The 13080-nt window shown below is 43.9% G+C and overlaps 1 protein-coding gene across 2 annotated transcripts in view; it reads left to right on the top strand.

The window, feature by feature from the left end:
- Positions 1 to 8759, top strand: part of LOC119278750 (protein DETOXIFICATION 40-like) — a 14461-nt gene extending 5702 nt beyond the window's left edge. Inside the window, exons 1-7 of one of the 2 annotated variants that reach the window (XM_037560093.1) lie at positions 1061 to 1360; positions 5265 to 5892; positions 5991 to 6047; positions 6148 to 6386; positions 7710 to 7828; positions 7931 to 8017; positions 8323 to 8759. In XM_037560093.1, the coding sequence (XP_037415990.1) occupies positions 1081 to 1360; positions 5265 to 5892; positions 5991 to 6047; positions 6148 to 6386; positions 7710 to 7828; positions 7931 to 8017; positions 8323 to 8403 (1491 nt within the window). In that variant the 5' untranslated portion in view covers positions 1061 to 1080 and the 3' untranslated portion in view covers positions 8404 to 8759. Of the gene's footprint in view, positions 1 to 1060; positions 1361 to 5260; positions 5893 to 5990; positions 6048 to 6147; positions 6387 to 7709; positions 7829 to 7930; positions 8018 to 8322 lie in introns of those variants that run through there. The other variant, XM_037560094.1, reaches the window with a different exon arrangement.
- The last annotated feature ends 4321 nt before the right edge of the window (positions 8760 to 13080 follow it).

Genomic DNA, 13080 nt, shown 5'->3' with positions numbered 1-13080 from the left:
GAGGAGTACTAGTTAACATAAGATCCCCTACCATTTGATCAGTGTTTCTAGTGCGATGTATGCCCAGCTACTATCATAAGGCTGGCTAAAACGAAGTCCATGTTCTTTCCCATGTGTACGCGCATCCTAGCGCCCCACATGCATGCAGTTACCTAATACCTACCCACTCCCCCACGCATCAATCGGGTGATGAAGCAGAGCCACCGGACTACTGAGCTAGGTCTGGACCGGATCCCCCATCGCCTTGAAAGGGCTGGCGCCGGTGTGGCAGTGGCAGAGGCCGTCACCACCGGCCAGCTACCATTGTCAGCAAGTGGCCCAGCCACAGCGGCCGCGCGAACCTCAATGACTTGTAAGACTAGTGACAATGGATAGTAACTTAAACTAGTAACATGCATATGTTATTCGTCTATATTATTATTTTTATAATGGGGAGTAGCATATGCGTGGTGTCATGCAACACTTTATTTATTACTTCCTTCATTTTTAAATATAAGTCTTTTTAGAGATTTCAATAAGGGACTACATACAAAGCAAAATGAGTGAATCTATACTCTAAAATATGTCTATATACATCTGTATGTTGTAGTTCATTTGAAACCACTAAAAAGACTTATATTTATGAACGAAGGGAGTAGGTTTTAGGTTCATATTATCTTGCTATGTGTGATGTTACAGTAACTAACTATGTTAGCACATGCTTTTTTTTTTCTTATTAATTATCCGCCACATTATCTGTTTTGCCGAGAGATGTGTAATGTTACCACCCATGTTACTTTCACTGTGGGTAGTCTAAAGCAGACATGCCGTGGTGATGTCAGAGCAAGAGCCAGAGCCAGAGCGTGGGGAGTCCCACTGTCAGCGTGAATCAAGGCCTGCGTGATGTAGCCTGTTAGTATTAATAATGCACCAACAACTGTTAGCAAGCTAGTAGGAGTAACTGTTAGAAACCAATCGAAACAGCCTAACCCAATATTTATGGCGACCGGGGCGTCAACGCACATACACCATATATACGAGCTAGCTAGTAGCTATTGGCCATAATCTCTCTTCTCCTAGCTACCAACCCTTACGAGCATCATGGCTGGCGGGGACGAGCATGAGCATGACGCGCCGGGTCGGCTGGAGAGCATCCTGACGGACAAGTCGGCGCCGCTGGCGGAGCGCGCGTGGGCGGCGGGAGCGGTCGAGCTCCGGCTGCTGTCGCGGCTGGCGGCGCCCGCGGTAGTGGTGTACATGATCAACTACGTCATGTCCATGTCCACGCAGATCTTCTCCGGCCACCTCGGGAACCTGGAGCTCGCCGCCGCCTCGCTCGGCAACACCGGCGTCCAGACCTTCGCCTACGGCCTCATGCTACGTGCGGACTCTCTAGCTCCTCCCGTCTGTGTTTCTCTGCCCATTTACTGAGAGCTCCATGAGAGCACATGCATGCTCGGGTAGATCGAAATGTTCGGAAGATCGGCGAGATTTGAGAGCACATGCTCTCCGACGGCCGTGGATCTTGCAGGCACGCAGTCTCCTGCTGGCAAGCTGATGGCCACAAAGTACAAACACATCCACAGCTTAGATTAGACCAAATACTCTTTCCTGTTACAGTAAGTTGTGGATTAGATTCTGCTAAACCAGGATTAGAGTAGCTTATGACGTCGTTAGTACTGGCCTTCGCGAGAGATCGATGGCACATGGCAGTCCTATTTGGCAGAAGCCAGTCATTCATGGCTACTTGGCACTGCCCCCGTGGCCCCGTCCTGCCTACTCACTTTCTAGCTGGGCCGTGCACCTGGCAGGGGGTGAAGATGGTCCAAAGCGACGCGCGCGCCTCTCCATCCATCCATCCATCTAGAAGAGATAGATGTCGACCCGGGTATGCACTCTGATGTGACCGGCCGATTTTCGTGTTTTGACCTTTTCGCTAAAGTTTGCCGGGTTTAACCCACATCCAAAAGTATTTCGAGATCTGAACCTTTTGCTAGCGCCAAGGATTCTTGGGCTAGGATATAATAGCCGACCATCAAAGACCCTGAAGGTAGGCAACTTATGCACGTCAGTGTAGCGCTAGCCTACCGCCAAACATGCTGGCGATAGGCCGTGTACCCTTACCGTCCATGCGTCCGGCGGTAGGTGAGTATACACACTATATCTGATACTTACGTCTAGCTGATGGCCGAAGCCCACCCACCACTTAAACAGAGCGTGACAACGATATTTGATACTTTATTTTATTTTCTAATTCAGATGTATATATAATATATTAGTGTGTTCGTTCACTCATTTCAGTCAGATCATATTAAAATATTGAAAATATTTTATATTTGAGAACGGAGGGAGTATTAGATTATTACAAGGCGATTAGTGGCGCCCTGCCCCTTGTTTCTTTTGTTTCCTATTCCTGGGTATGTGTTCATCTAGGGGGTGCTTATCGTTGGTGCTGGTACGTTTGCCGGTTTGCTATATGTACGTAGATGACTGCTACTAGTATGCATTTAGTTTCATTCTCTGCATTAGTTTGTCTTGGTGAACCTTTTTTCTTATTGCGGTGTCTTGGTGAACCTTGTGGTTTTTTTTGCGGGGAACCTTGTGGTTTCTTTAATTTTGCACAAGCCAGTGATTCATGTCTTGTATTCCCCATTTAGCAGTGCCGCCAGGGCCCATCTAGTATGTGCCATACATGGCGGGTGTGAACATGGTCAAAAGCATGAATTTCGAAAAAAAAAATCAAAAATGAAAAATCTTGTGAAAACAAATACACATTCGCGACGGACCTGTAAATTTTCGTTCCAAAATACTACCATTTGCAAGCTGTGAAAAAAAAACCCCGGCCCAACAACAAAACATATTGCCCCATTTTCATGTGCGTACTTTATTTTTTGTCTACCCCACATATGAAAATTACAATTTTATTAAACTTTTCTCGAACGTGTGATACAAGCTTTGTGTATGTTGCACCTGGAAATATCCGGCCTCTGTGGAGACATTCCTCCATTGTGCATTTTCGCATGCCACCTCCCATTCTGCATTTACTACACTAGCTTCTTATTTTTTAGACAAACAGCAGGACTCTGCGTATATTTATTAATTTTTAAATAAGTGCTACAGTGGTTTCTTTCGTCTACTAGTGCGCTGTGTCCTGTTAAGTCAAGGCAGTACGTACGTACTAGTACATTTTTTTTTTTTGCGTACGTACTACACCATGTATAATTATCATCAGCTCCGTCATTTGTTTGTTTGTTTCCAAGTCCTAAGCTGAAGAATGAATATGCCAGTTCGTAAGCAGATCATATGCTCGTCTAATGACGTGACCTGTCCCGCCATTCTTGGACTGTCGTCGTCGTTGCTTATACATTGTCCTATCTCTCAACCAACCAACCAATCAATTTATCGCCTATGTGCGACAAGATCCAAGCACATTTGATTATGGGTGAGGTTGATGGATTGATATGCCTCGTCGGCACCTATACGTCCGGAAAAAAAATACTACTCACGGTTTAGCAGGTGAGATCCATCTTGATGAATGACACATGGCATTTACAAATCACAAAGCATCTACCTCACCCCCACCTGAAATCAGGGGGGAAGAGATTAGATGCTTTGTGATTTATGAATGTCACATGTCATCCATCAGGGCGGGTCTCACCTGGTTTATATGAGACCTGGTCTCATATAATTTTTTTCCTATACGTCCCCCTACTCAAGAAAGGTCCCATGTCATTTGGAATGTTTGTCCTCTAAACTCCTCTAAATACTATTCCGACCCCACTTAGTCGTGCCAATCATGATGTTGTAGCTGTCTCATAATTAATTTTCCAAGGACGGTGCACATAAAAGCAAATCTGGACTCAGGGACCAGAGGCACCTACTCTGTAATCATGCGAGACACGCATTATAAGAGGCATTGAACTTTCTATGTGCTTCTTGAGGTTGATAAGTCGCCTTAGTTGTTGATAAACAGTTTTTCTTCAATGTTCAATTTCCACTAATCCTTGAATATTTTGGTGTTACTTACCTTTTTCCTTTTTTTAATAATTCTTAAATTTCAAAAGTTATTTTGTTTGTTTCACATATTTTTCTACAGTTTACTTAGTGTAATACTACTGCTATATAAGAAGTTTGCCTCGAAACCGAGCAAATCAAACATGCATCCACCAAACGGTGAACCAGTTGAAAATCAATCTTTGTTTTATTGGAAACACTTGTACATGCTGTTTCCCCAAGAAACATACAAAATCATTTTGCAAGCTACGTAAGATTTATAATTAGAAGACATGCATGGAGGGAGCAATATGAAACTCATAATGATAAATTTGATCAAGAGACGTGACGCTCCATTAAAATCCAAATAAAGACAAAAGACGGACAAAATTAAGGATGTGCCTTGGTAGATCGTTGTGAACCATAATCACATTCAATATTCTGAAAAGTAATAATTGCTACCAGTTGTGCCTTTCCTATGTCATTTGGAATGTTTTCCCTCTAAACTAAACCCTAAATGCAATTTCGACCCCACTTAGTTGTAGTACGAATCATGACGTTGTAGTTGTGTGCTCATTAATTTCCAAGGACGCTGCACATAAATGGAATTCTGGACTCGGCGACCAGATGCACCTACTATGTAATCAAGCGAGACGCACACAATATATTAAGTGGATTTGAACTTTCAGTGAGCTTCTTGAGTTTCATAAGTTTCCTTGGTTGTTGCTCAACATTTTTTTCTTCACTGTTTAATGTCCATTATTTTTCATAGATGTTTTGGTGTTATTTAGTAACCTATTCCTTATTTGTCAATTAATTAATTTTATGAGCTATTTTGTTCGTTTCATATGTTTTTGTACATTTTACTTAGTGTTATACTGCCAGTATAAGAAGTCTGCTTGGAAACCGAGCAATCAAACACGTGTACATGCTCCTTTCCTAAGAAAATACAAAATCGGTTTGCAAATTATGTAAAAAGACAAATTAGAGGATATGGAGGGAACAATATGAAACTCATAATGATGAATTAGATCAAGAGAGATGAAGCTCTATGAAACTCTAAATGAAGACAAATTAGGAACAGAATTAAAGATGTACTGCTGCGGCACAGTGTACTTGGGTAGATCATTGTGAACCATAATCACATTCCATATTCTAAAAATAATAACCGCTACCAGTTGTGTCTTTCCCTTTTTTTGCCCAGTACTCCTAATTTAATTTAAATCTCAGCTACAAGTGAGTTAGAACGCAATTTGTAACAATCCTAACAGTTAAGACATTTTTGCAGCTAGGTATGGGCAGTGCAGTGGAGACCCTCTGCGGGCAGGCGTACGGTGCACACAAGTACGACATGCTCGGAATTTACCTACAACGCTCTATCGTTCTGTTGGGCTTAACTGGCATACCACTTGCTGTGATGTACGCCTTCTCGGAGCCACTCCTCTTGTTGATGGGACAGTCACCGGAGATAGCCCGTGCCGCATCGATCTTCGTTTACGGCCTGATTCCTCAGATCTTCGCGTACGCTGTCAACTTCCCGATTCAGAAGTTCCTGCAGGCGCAGAGCATCGTCCTACCAAGTGCTTACATCTCAACGGCAACACTCATTCTACATGTGTTGATGAGTTGGGTGCTCATATACAAGGTTGGCCTTGGGCTGCTCGGTGCCTCCTTGGTGCTGAGCGTGAGCTGGTGGATCATGGTCGCCGCGCAATTTGTGTACATCATCGTCAGCCCGACATGCCGGCACACGTGGACGGGGTTCAATTGGCAGGCCTTCTCCGGTTTGCCGAGTTTCTTCAAGCTCTCCGCCGCGTCTGCGGTGATGTTGTGCCTTGAGACATGGTACTTTCAGGTGCTGGTGATCATTGCTGGATTGCTCCCCAACCCTGAGATTGCCCTGGATTCCCTCTCTATATGGTGAGTATCATTGGACATTAAGACTTACTGTTGTTCCTAGTAATCAATCTTCAGAGTAGGTTCTGATTAAATTTCATTTGTGTGTTTGGCCGGTACAGTATGACAATTTATGGTTGGGTGTTCATGATCTCAGTTGGGTTCAACGCCGCTGCAAGGTTTGCAAGTCTATACTGAAAGGCCTTGATAAACAATAGCATTGACTACTGACAACTAGGTAAGTACTCTAACTACCTAATGGATACCTTTTCACTTCAGTGTAAGAGTGAGCAATGAGCTTGGCGCCGGCAACCCGAAGTCTGCATTTTTCTCTGTGTGGGTCGTGACCGGGATCTCTGCAACAATCTCTGCCATCCTTGCTGTTGTGATCCTTTGCCTTCGCAACCACATCAGCTACTTGTTCACAGATGGTGAAGCAGTTTCGGATGCGGTGGCGGATCTCTGCCCATTTCTCGCCGTCACGCTCGTTCTCGGTGGCATCCAACCTGTACTAACAGGTAATTTTATACACTTTCTACATGAAGATCATGTGATTTCTTGATTGTCCACTAGCCCGTTAGTACAAAATTATAGAAAGGGTAGATGGCAGGTGCATTATTAGAACAATAGGAGCCCATTTTTTTACGTTACAATTCATGTGCAATTTCAGTTTTTTAATTCAATCTATTTTTTTCATAGTTACTAAATTCTAACTTACCAGAGTATTGCGAGATGACCTACACCTATATTTGAGATGACTGTAGACTCTTATTTGTGGGGCAACAACGTCATATGTGTTAAATATAGCTCAAATTTATTAGGGTTTTTATCATTTATGCTACTAGTTGTGTCCCACTATTCAGTTTTGCCCTGGGAAGTTTCAACTACTCAAAAATGACATCGATCCGTGAGATGTTTACTCAAAAATGCCATCGTTCCGTTAGATGTTTGCTCAAAAATGTCAATTAACATTGTTGTTTTCACGCCAAACCCCTTGACTATGTTATATGGCAAAAATAAGCCTAGACCCACATGTTAGTTCTCTCTATCTCACAATGATAAGTGTGGCCCCACTTGTCAGGAGTAAGCAAGCGAATATTTTTACAGGTAAATAAGAACGTTGTTGGGATCAAGTGGGCCCCACACTTGATTGTAGTGAGATAGCGGGAGATCTGGCATGTTGGTCCATAGGTATTTATGTCATTATAACGACGCAAAAGAGATTTGAGATCACAATAATGGTTTCCAGTGGCAGTTTTGAGCATGTGCCTAACGAAGCGATGGCACTTTGGAGCAGTTGAAAATCCTAATGGCAAAACTGAGTAGTGGGACACAACTGATAGCATAAATGATAAAAACCCAATTTATTTATAGTGAAAAGTCCTCTCCCAAGTTCCGGGCTACTCCTTTATAGTTCTATCATATTTATTTATTAGTTTTTGTAGTATTATGTACAAGAAAAGAACGTGGTACTACCTTTCTGCATAAGAAAGGGGAAAAGAAAGAGTTGATAATACAAGATGCAAGCCCTTAGGAAAAAGAGAATGAAGGTACAAATGAGGGAAACATGTCTATCATGTTTTGAGATGCAAAAAATTTCATGCTGAGATAACACATATTTTAGGGATACAGTAGGTTTCCATACCGTGATTTGATTAGTTTTTGTAGTATCAAAATACAAGAAAAGAATGGGGTAATATGAGGAGCGGGCCCTTAGTTGAAAAAAGTGAAGGTACAAATGATGGAAACAAGTCTACCATGTTTTGTGATGCATATTTTCTCTCTTGAGATACCACATATTCACAATGATTGAAATTTACTAACATGTATGGAAACATCAGGTGTTGCTGTTGGATGTGGATGGCAACAATTTGTTGCTTACGTGAACGTCGGCTCTTACTACATCGTAGGTGTTCCACTTGGTGTTGTTCTTGGATTTTTCTTCAATCTTGGCGCAAAGGTGATGGATCTGTCTGATAAATTTTCATATACATTTCGTGATGGCAAAATCTTCAGTTATGTGTTCTAACATATGTTGATGGAATCATATGCCTACATGTAGGGTATTTGGGGTGGTTTGATTGGGGGAACGGCCTTGCAGACAGCCATTCTGTTATGGGTCACCATAAGAACGGACTGGACGAAAGAGGTATTCCTTGTTATTAAACCTATAGTGCAGATAGTTGAATTTACATTCCCATTCTTTTGTACAAAAGTGTAAATGATGGATACTAAATTAACTCCCCGACGACCAAGGATACAATCTAGCTTTCATTGTCGCCATATATGTTGTCATAAATATAACATGCACACATGTTGCTTGCTCATCATCATTCCTCCATCACATGATTTAGAACCTTCTTGGGAGTATATGATTGGTGCAAACTGATCAAAAATATGCGTTGAAAAAATACACTACTTAACTGTATTGGTTAATTTTTCTACATTCTTCAGGTAGAGGAGGCACATAAAAGGTTGAACAAGTGGGATGATAAGAATGAGCCCCTCCTTACAGGCTTCAAGGACAATAACTAATGAGTGGGTCAGTCTAGATGTCTTTTTTCACCTCAACAGCACATAAGCATGCTGGTTTCGAGACTCGCTGTCAGCGTGGGGGTGGGAGGGACTGGATTCAGGTGTTTTAAATCTCACATAAATATATGTCCCGATTTGGATGACATGCCAATTATAGGCTTATTAGTATATATTGTAGTCTTGGTTGCCATGTTACATCTTTCTTTTCTTCGAGTGTCTCTATGTTGTTGGTCTTTTCCTCTTTCTTGTAAGGCCATTATTTGGTGACTTCATAATACATTTTGTAATTAGCTGGGCTATATGCATCCATGACAATGGACAAACGGGTAATGAAAAGAGTGAAGTTTTAGAGACTAGGCTCCGGTGTGCCTGGAATTTGGAAATCCTCAAAAAAGACTACATTACATCATTTTCTTCTTCCTATGCACACATGTTGGGTAACACCTTACTTGACATCGCGTGCACAACTCTTCATTAGACATATGTACACTACTAGGGAAAAGCCTAGCAGTAGCGCGGGTCTAATGGCTATCAGTAGCGCAGGTAACCGCGCTACTGATACGGCGCTACAACTAACATTTAGCAGTAGCGCGGCTTGACACGCGCTACTGCTATACCTATCTAGCAGTAGCGCTTTTCTTACCAGCGCTATTGTTAAGTTCTTTAGCAGTAGCGTTTTCCTATCCAGCTATAAAGAGTGCTACTACTATATTTTCTAACATATCTTTTTTTCTGCGTATTTGCGATGTTTTTGTACATGTTTTAAACAATATTCTAATCATATCATAAACATGCAATATGATCATCATATCATACACATAATAGTCTCATCATATCATCCAACACAAATCATATCGTCACATCATAATCACGATATAGCTATACAAGTTACACGACATGTCTCATCATACATAATGTAGTACTTCTTGAGGCGTCGGTTAGTATCCCTCTCTCGCACTAACGTGAACCTAAACTAACTACTGGCGGTCGCTCGGAAACCTGTACAGCTGGGCCTGACACTCCGACCACTCGTCGTATACTCTTGGCGTAGCACTTCTTCGTCATCGATGATCTATGCAACTACATCATCACATGAGTCGATGATATGCACCATATATAGTCGAGCAATAGAAAGAGACAGACATGGCAAAAATAGAACCAACATATCGTAAGCATAAATAACAAAGTTCATCGTACCCAAAATGCCCTAACTAGAGTGATATTGCTAGCTGAGGAGGACGGTTAATTACATCACAAATAAAGTTTCATCATGCATAACTCAATGTTTCGTCATAGAGAAAGTATGGACTAAACGAACACTTTGTCATATATCGTCAATCACTCCAACATGTCGTGCCATCCATCCAAGTCAGGGAGATAGTCCCTCAGCGCAGAGAAAGGTTTCAGGTCGAGACGCTGAGCCGATACGCGTGTTTGGACGTCTTCCCGCCACATTTTCCCTTCTTCGTAGAACATCCATGTTTTTGCAACGACCTCCTTCATGATGATTTGGGCAAGTTCACGCTGGATGTGATAGAACTCAGCTCGAAGTCGATGATCCAGGATATCTCCTAGGTTCTTTGCCCATTACAGAATATGGGCATCGCCGGATCTAGGTGACATTTGAAGGTTCTGCTGATCCCATCTGTACTCCAACATGTGGTGGAGGACATAGAATCCATCACTAAGAGTATCACTCGGTTGCTGGATACAGCAGAAGTCGGTCATATGGCCGAAGGCGGGAGCGCGGTTCCTTGTCTTCCTAGTCTTGATCTCTCCATCCCGTAGGCCGTAGCTCAAGATAGCACTGTTGAGAACAGACTTGATGTAGGCGCAATCCTTTTTCTTCATGCTCTTCGACGAGTCCAAGTAAAGAGCATGGGAGAATCGTGGGTAAAGGATGATGAGGACGGCGCGCCCGTCACTGCGCAAAATAAGTACACCTCAAATTAGCCTCCACGCGTGCAAATGAATGATTGAAATCAAAGGAAAGATATCTGCGGATGACTTACATGGGATGATATAAGGCACAAGAATCGTCTCCTTCTCCTTATTGGCGACCATGAAATCGGTGATGTAGTTACTCGCGTATTCATGGTGCTCTGGGAAGACTGCCAAGAAGCCCTCGTGCATGAAGTACGGGTCAGCGACACAGATATAAGGTATCTGCTCAATCCTGGTGATGTGGTTCATGTGCAAGGCAAAAAGGCAGACAAACATAAAATCTAGCTTTTTCAAGTGAAACATGTCGAAGATGTAATCGAATCGAAGGAAGAACTTTTCCGCGGGGAATATGTCAACGTACAACCTTTGCTGCGGCACGTTAACCACGTAGAGCGGGTATCCTGGATTTTCCGAGGTGATCAGGCATTTTCTCTCTCTGCAGCACATCGTCAAGAAGTCTCCTTAGATCGCCGTATATGGCCTCTACCGCTGCCTTAGGTAGGATCGGATAACTGAGGATATGACATCTTGCTGCACCGGGGATAGGTATACGGTCTTGAACCTGAGGCTGCTGAGGAAGCTAGATCATAGAAGAAGCTGTTGGGGAACGTTGCAGAAAATAAAAAAATTCTACGCTTCACCAAGATCAATCTATGGAGTCATCTAGCAACGAGAGAGAGGAGTGCATCTACATACCCTTATAGATCGCGAGCGGAAGCGTTCAAGAGAACGGGGTTGAGGGAGTCGTACTCGTCGTGATCCAAATCACCGAAGATCCTAGTGCCGAACGGACGGCACCTCCGCGTTCAACACACGTACGGTTGGGGAAGACGTCTCCTCCTTCTTGATCCAGCATGGGGAAGGAGAGGTTGATGGAGATCCAGCAGCACGACGACGTGGTAGCGGCGATCTCGGCAGGGCTTCGCCAAGCTCAGCGAGAGGGAGAGGTGTTACGGGAGGAGAGGGAGGCACCAGGGACTAGGGTGCGGCTGCCCTCCCTACCTCCTCTTTATATAAGGGCCCTGGGGGGGGCGCCGGCCCCCTAGAGATCTAATCTCAAGGGGGGGGGGCGGCCAAGGGGGGGGGGACTTGCCCCCAAGTCAAGTGGGGCGCCCCCCACCCCTAGGGTTTCCAACCCTAAGCACGGGGGGAGGCCCAAGGGGGCGCACCAGCCCACCAGGGGCTGGTTCCCTTCCCACTTCAGCCCATGTGGCCCTCCGGGATAGGTGGCCCCACCCGGTGGTCCCGGTAAAATACCGGTGACCCCCAAAACTTTCCCGGTGGCCAAAACTGGACTTCCTATATACAAATCTTCACCTCCAGACCATTCCGGAACTCCTCATGATGTCCGGGATCTCATCCGGGACTCCGGACAACTTTCGGGTTACCGCATACTAATATCTCTACAACCCTAGTGTCACCGAACCTTAAGTGTGTAGACCCTACGGGTTCGGGAATCATGCAGACATGACCGAGACAGCTCTCCGGCCAATAACCAACAGCGGGGTCTGGATACCCAGGTTGGCTCCCACATGTTCCACGATAATCTCATCGAATGAACCACGATGTCGAGGATTCAAGTAATCCCATATACAATTCCCGTTGTCAATCGGTACGTTACTTGCCACCAACCACTTGGTCACATTGAGCTCATTATGATGATGCATTACCGAGTGGGCCCAGAGATACCTCTCTGTCATACGGAGTGACAAATCCCAGTATCGATCTATGTCAACCCAACATATACTTTCAGGGACACCTGTAGTATACCTTTATAGTCACCCAGTTACGTTGTGACGTTTGGTACACCCAAAGCACTCCTACGATATCCGGGAGTTACACGATCTCATGGTCTAAGGAAATGATACTTGACATTGGAAAAGCTCTAGAAAATGAACTACACGATCTTGTGCTATGCTTAGGATTGGGTCTTTGTCCATCACATCATTCTCCTAATGATGTGATCCCGTTATCAATGACATCCAATGTCCATAGTCAGGAAACCATGACTATCTGTTGATTAACGAGCTAGTCAACTAGAGGCTCACTAGGGACATGTTGTGGTCTATGTATTCAGACATGTATTATGATTTCCGGATAACACAATTATAGCATGAATTATAGACAATTATCATGAACAAGGAAATATAATAATAATCATTTTATTATTGCCTCTAGGGCATATTTCCAACAGTCTCCCACTTGCACTAGAGTCAATAATCTAGTTACATTGTGATGAATTGAACGCCCATAGAGTTCTGGTGTTGATCATGTTTTGCTCGTGGAAGAGGTTTAGTCAACGAATCTGCGACATTCAGATCCGTATGCACTTTGCAAATATCTATGTCTCCATCTTGAACATTTTCACGAATGGAGTTGAAGCGACGCTTGATGTGCCTAGTCTTCTTGTGAAACCTGGGCTCCTTGGCAAGGGCAATAGCTCCAGTGTTGTCAAAGAAGAGAGTGATCGTCCCCGACGCATTGGGTATGAATCCTAGGTCGGCGATGAACTCCTTCATCCAGATTGCTTCATGCGCTGCCTCCGAGGCTGCCATGTACTCTGCTTCATATGTAGATCCCGCCATCATGCTTTGCTTGCAACTGCACCAGCTTACTGCCCCTCCATTCAAAATATACATGTCTCCAGATTGTGACTTAGAGTCATCCAGATCTGTGTCGAAGCTACCGTCGACGTAACCCTTTACGACGAGCTCTTCGTCACCTCCATAAACG

The sequence above is a fragment of the Triticum dicoccoides genome, chromosome 3B (assembly GCF_002162155.2).
Source record: "Triticum dicoccoides isolate Atlit2015 ecotype Zavitan chromosome 3B, WEW_v2.0, whole genome shotgun sequence".
Lineage (NCBI taxonomy): Eukaryota > Viridiplantae > Streptophyta > Magnoliopsida > Poales > Poaceae > Triticum > Triticum dicoccoides.
This window is presented reverse-complemented; position numbering and strand designations above follow the sequence as displayed.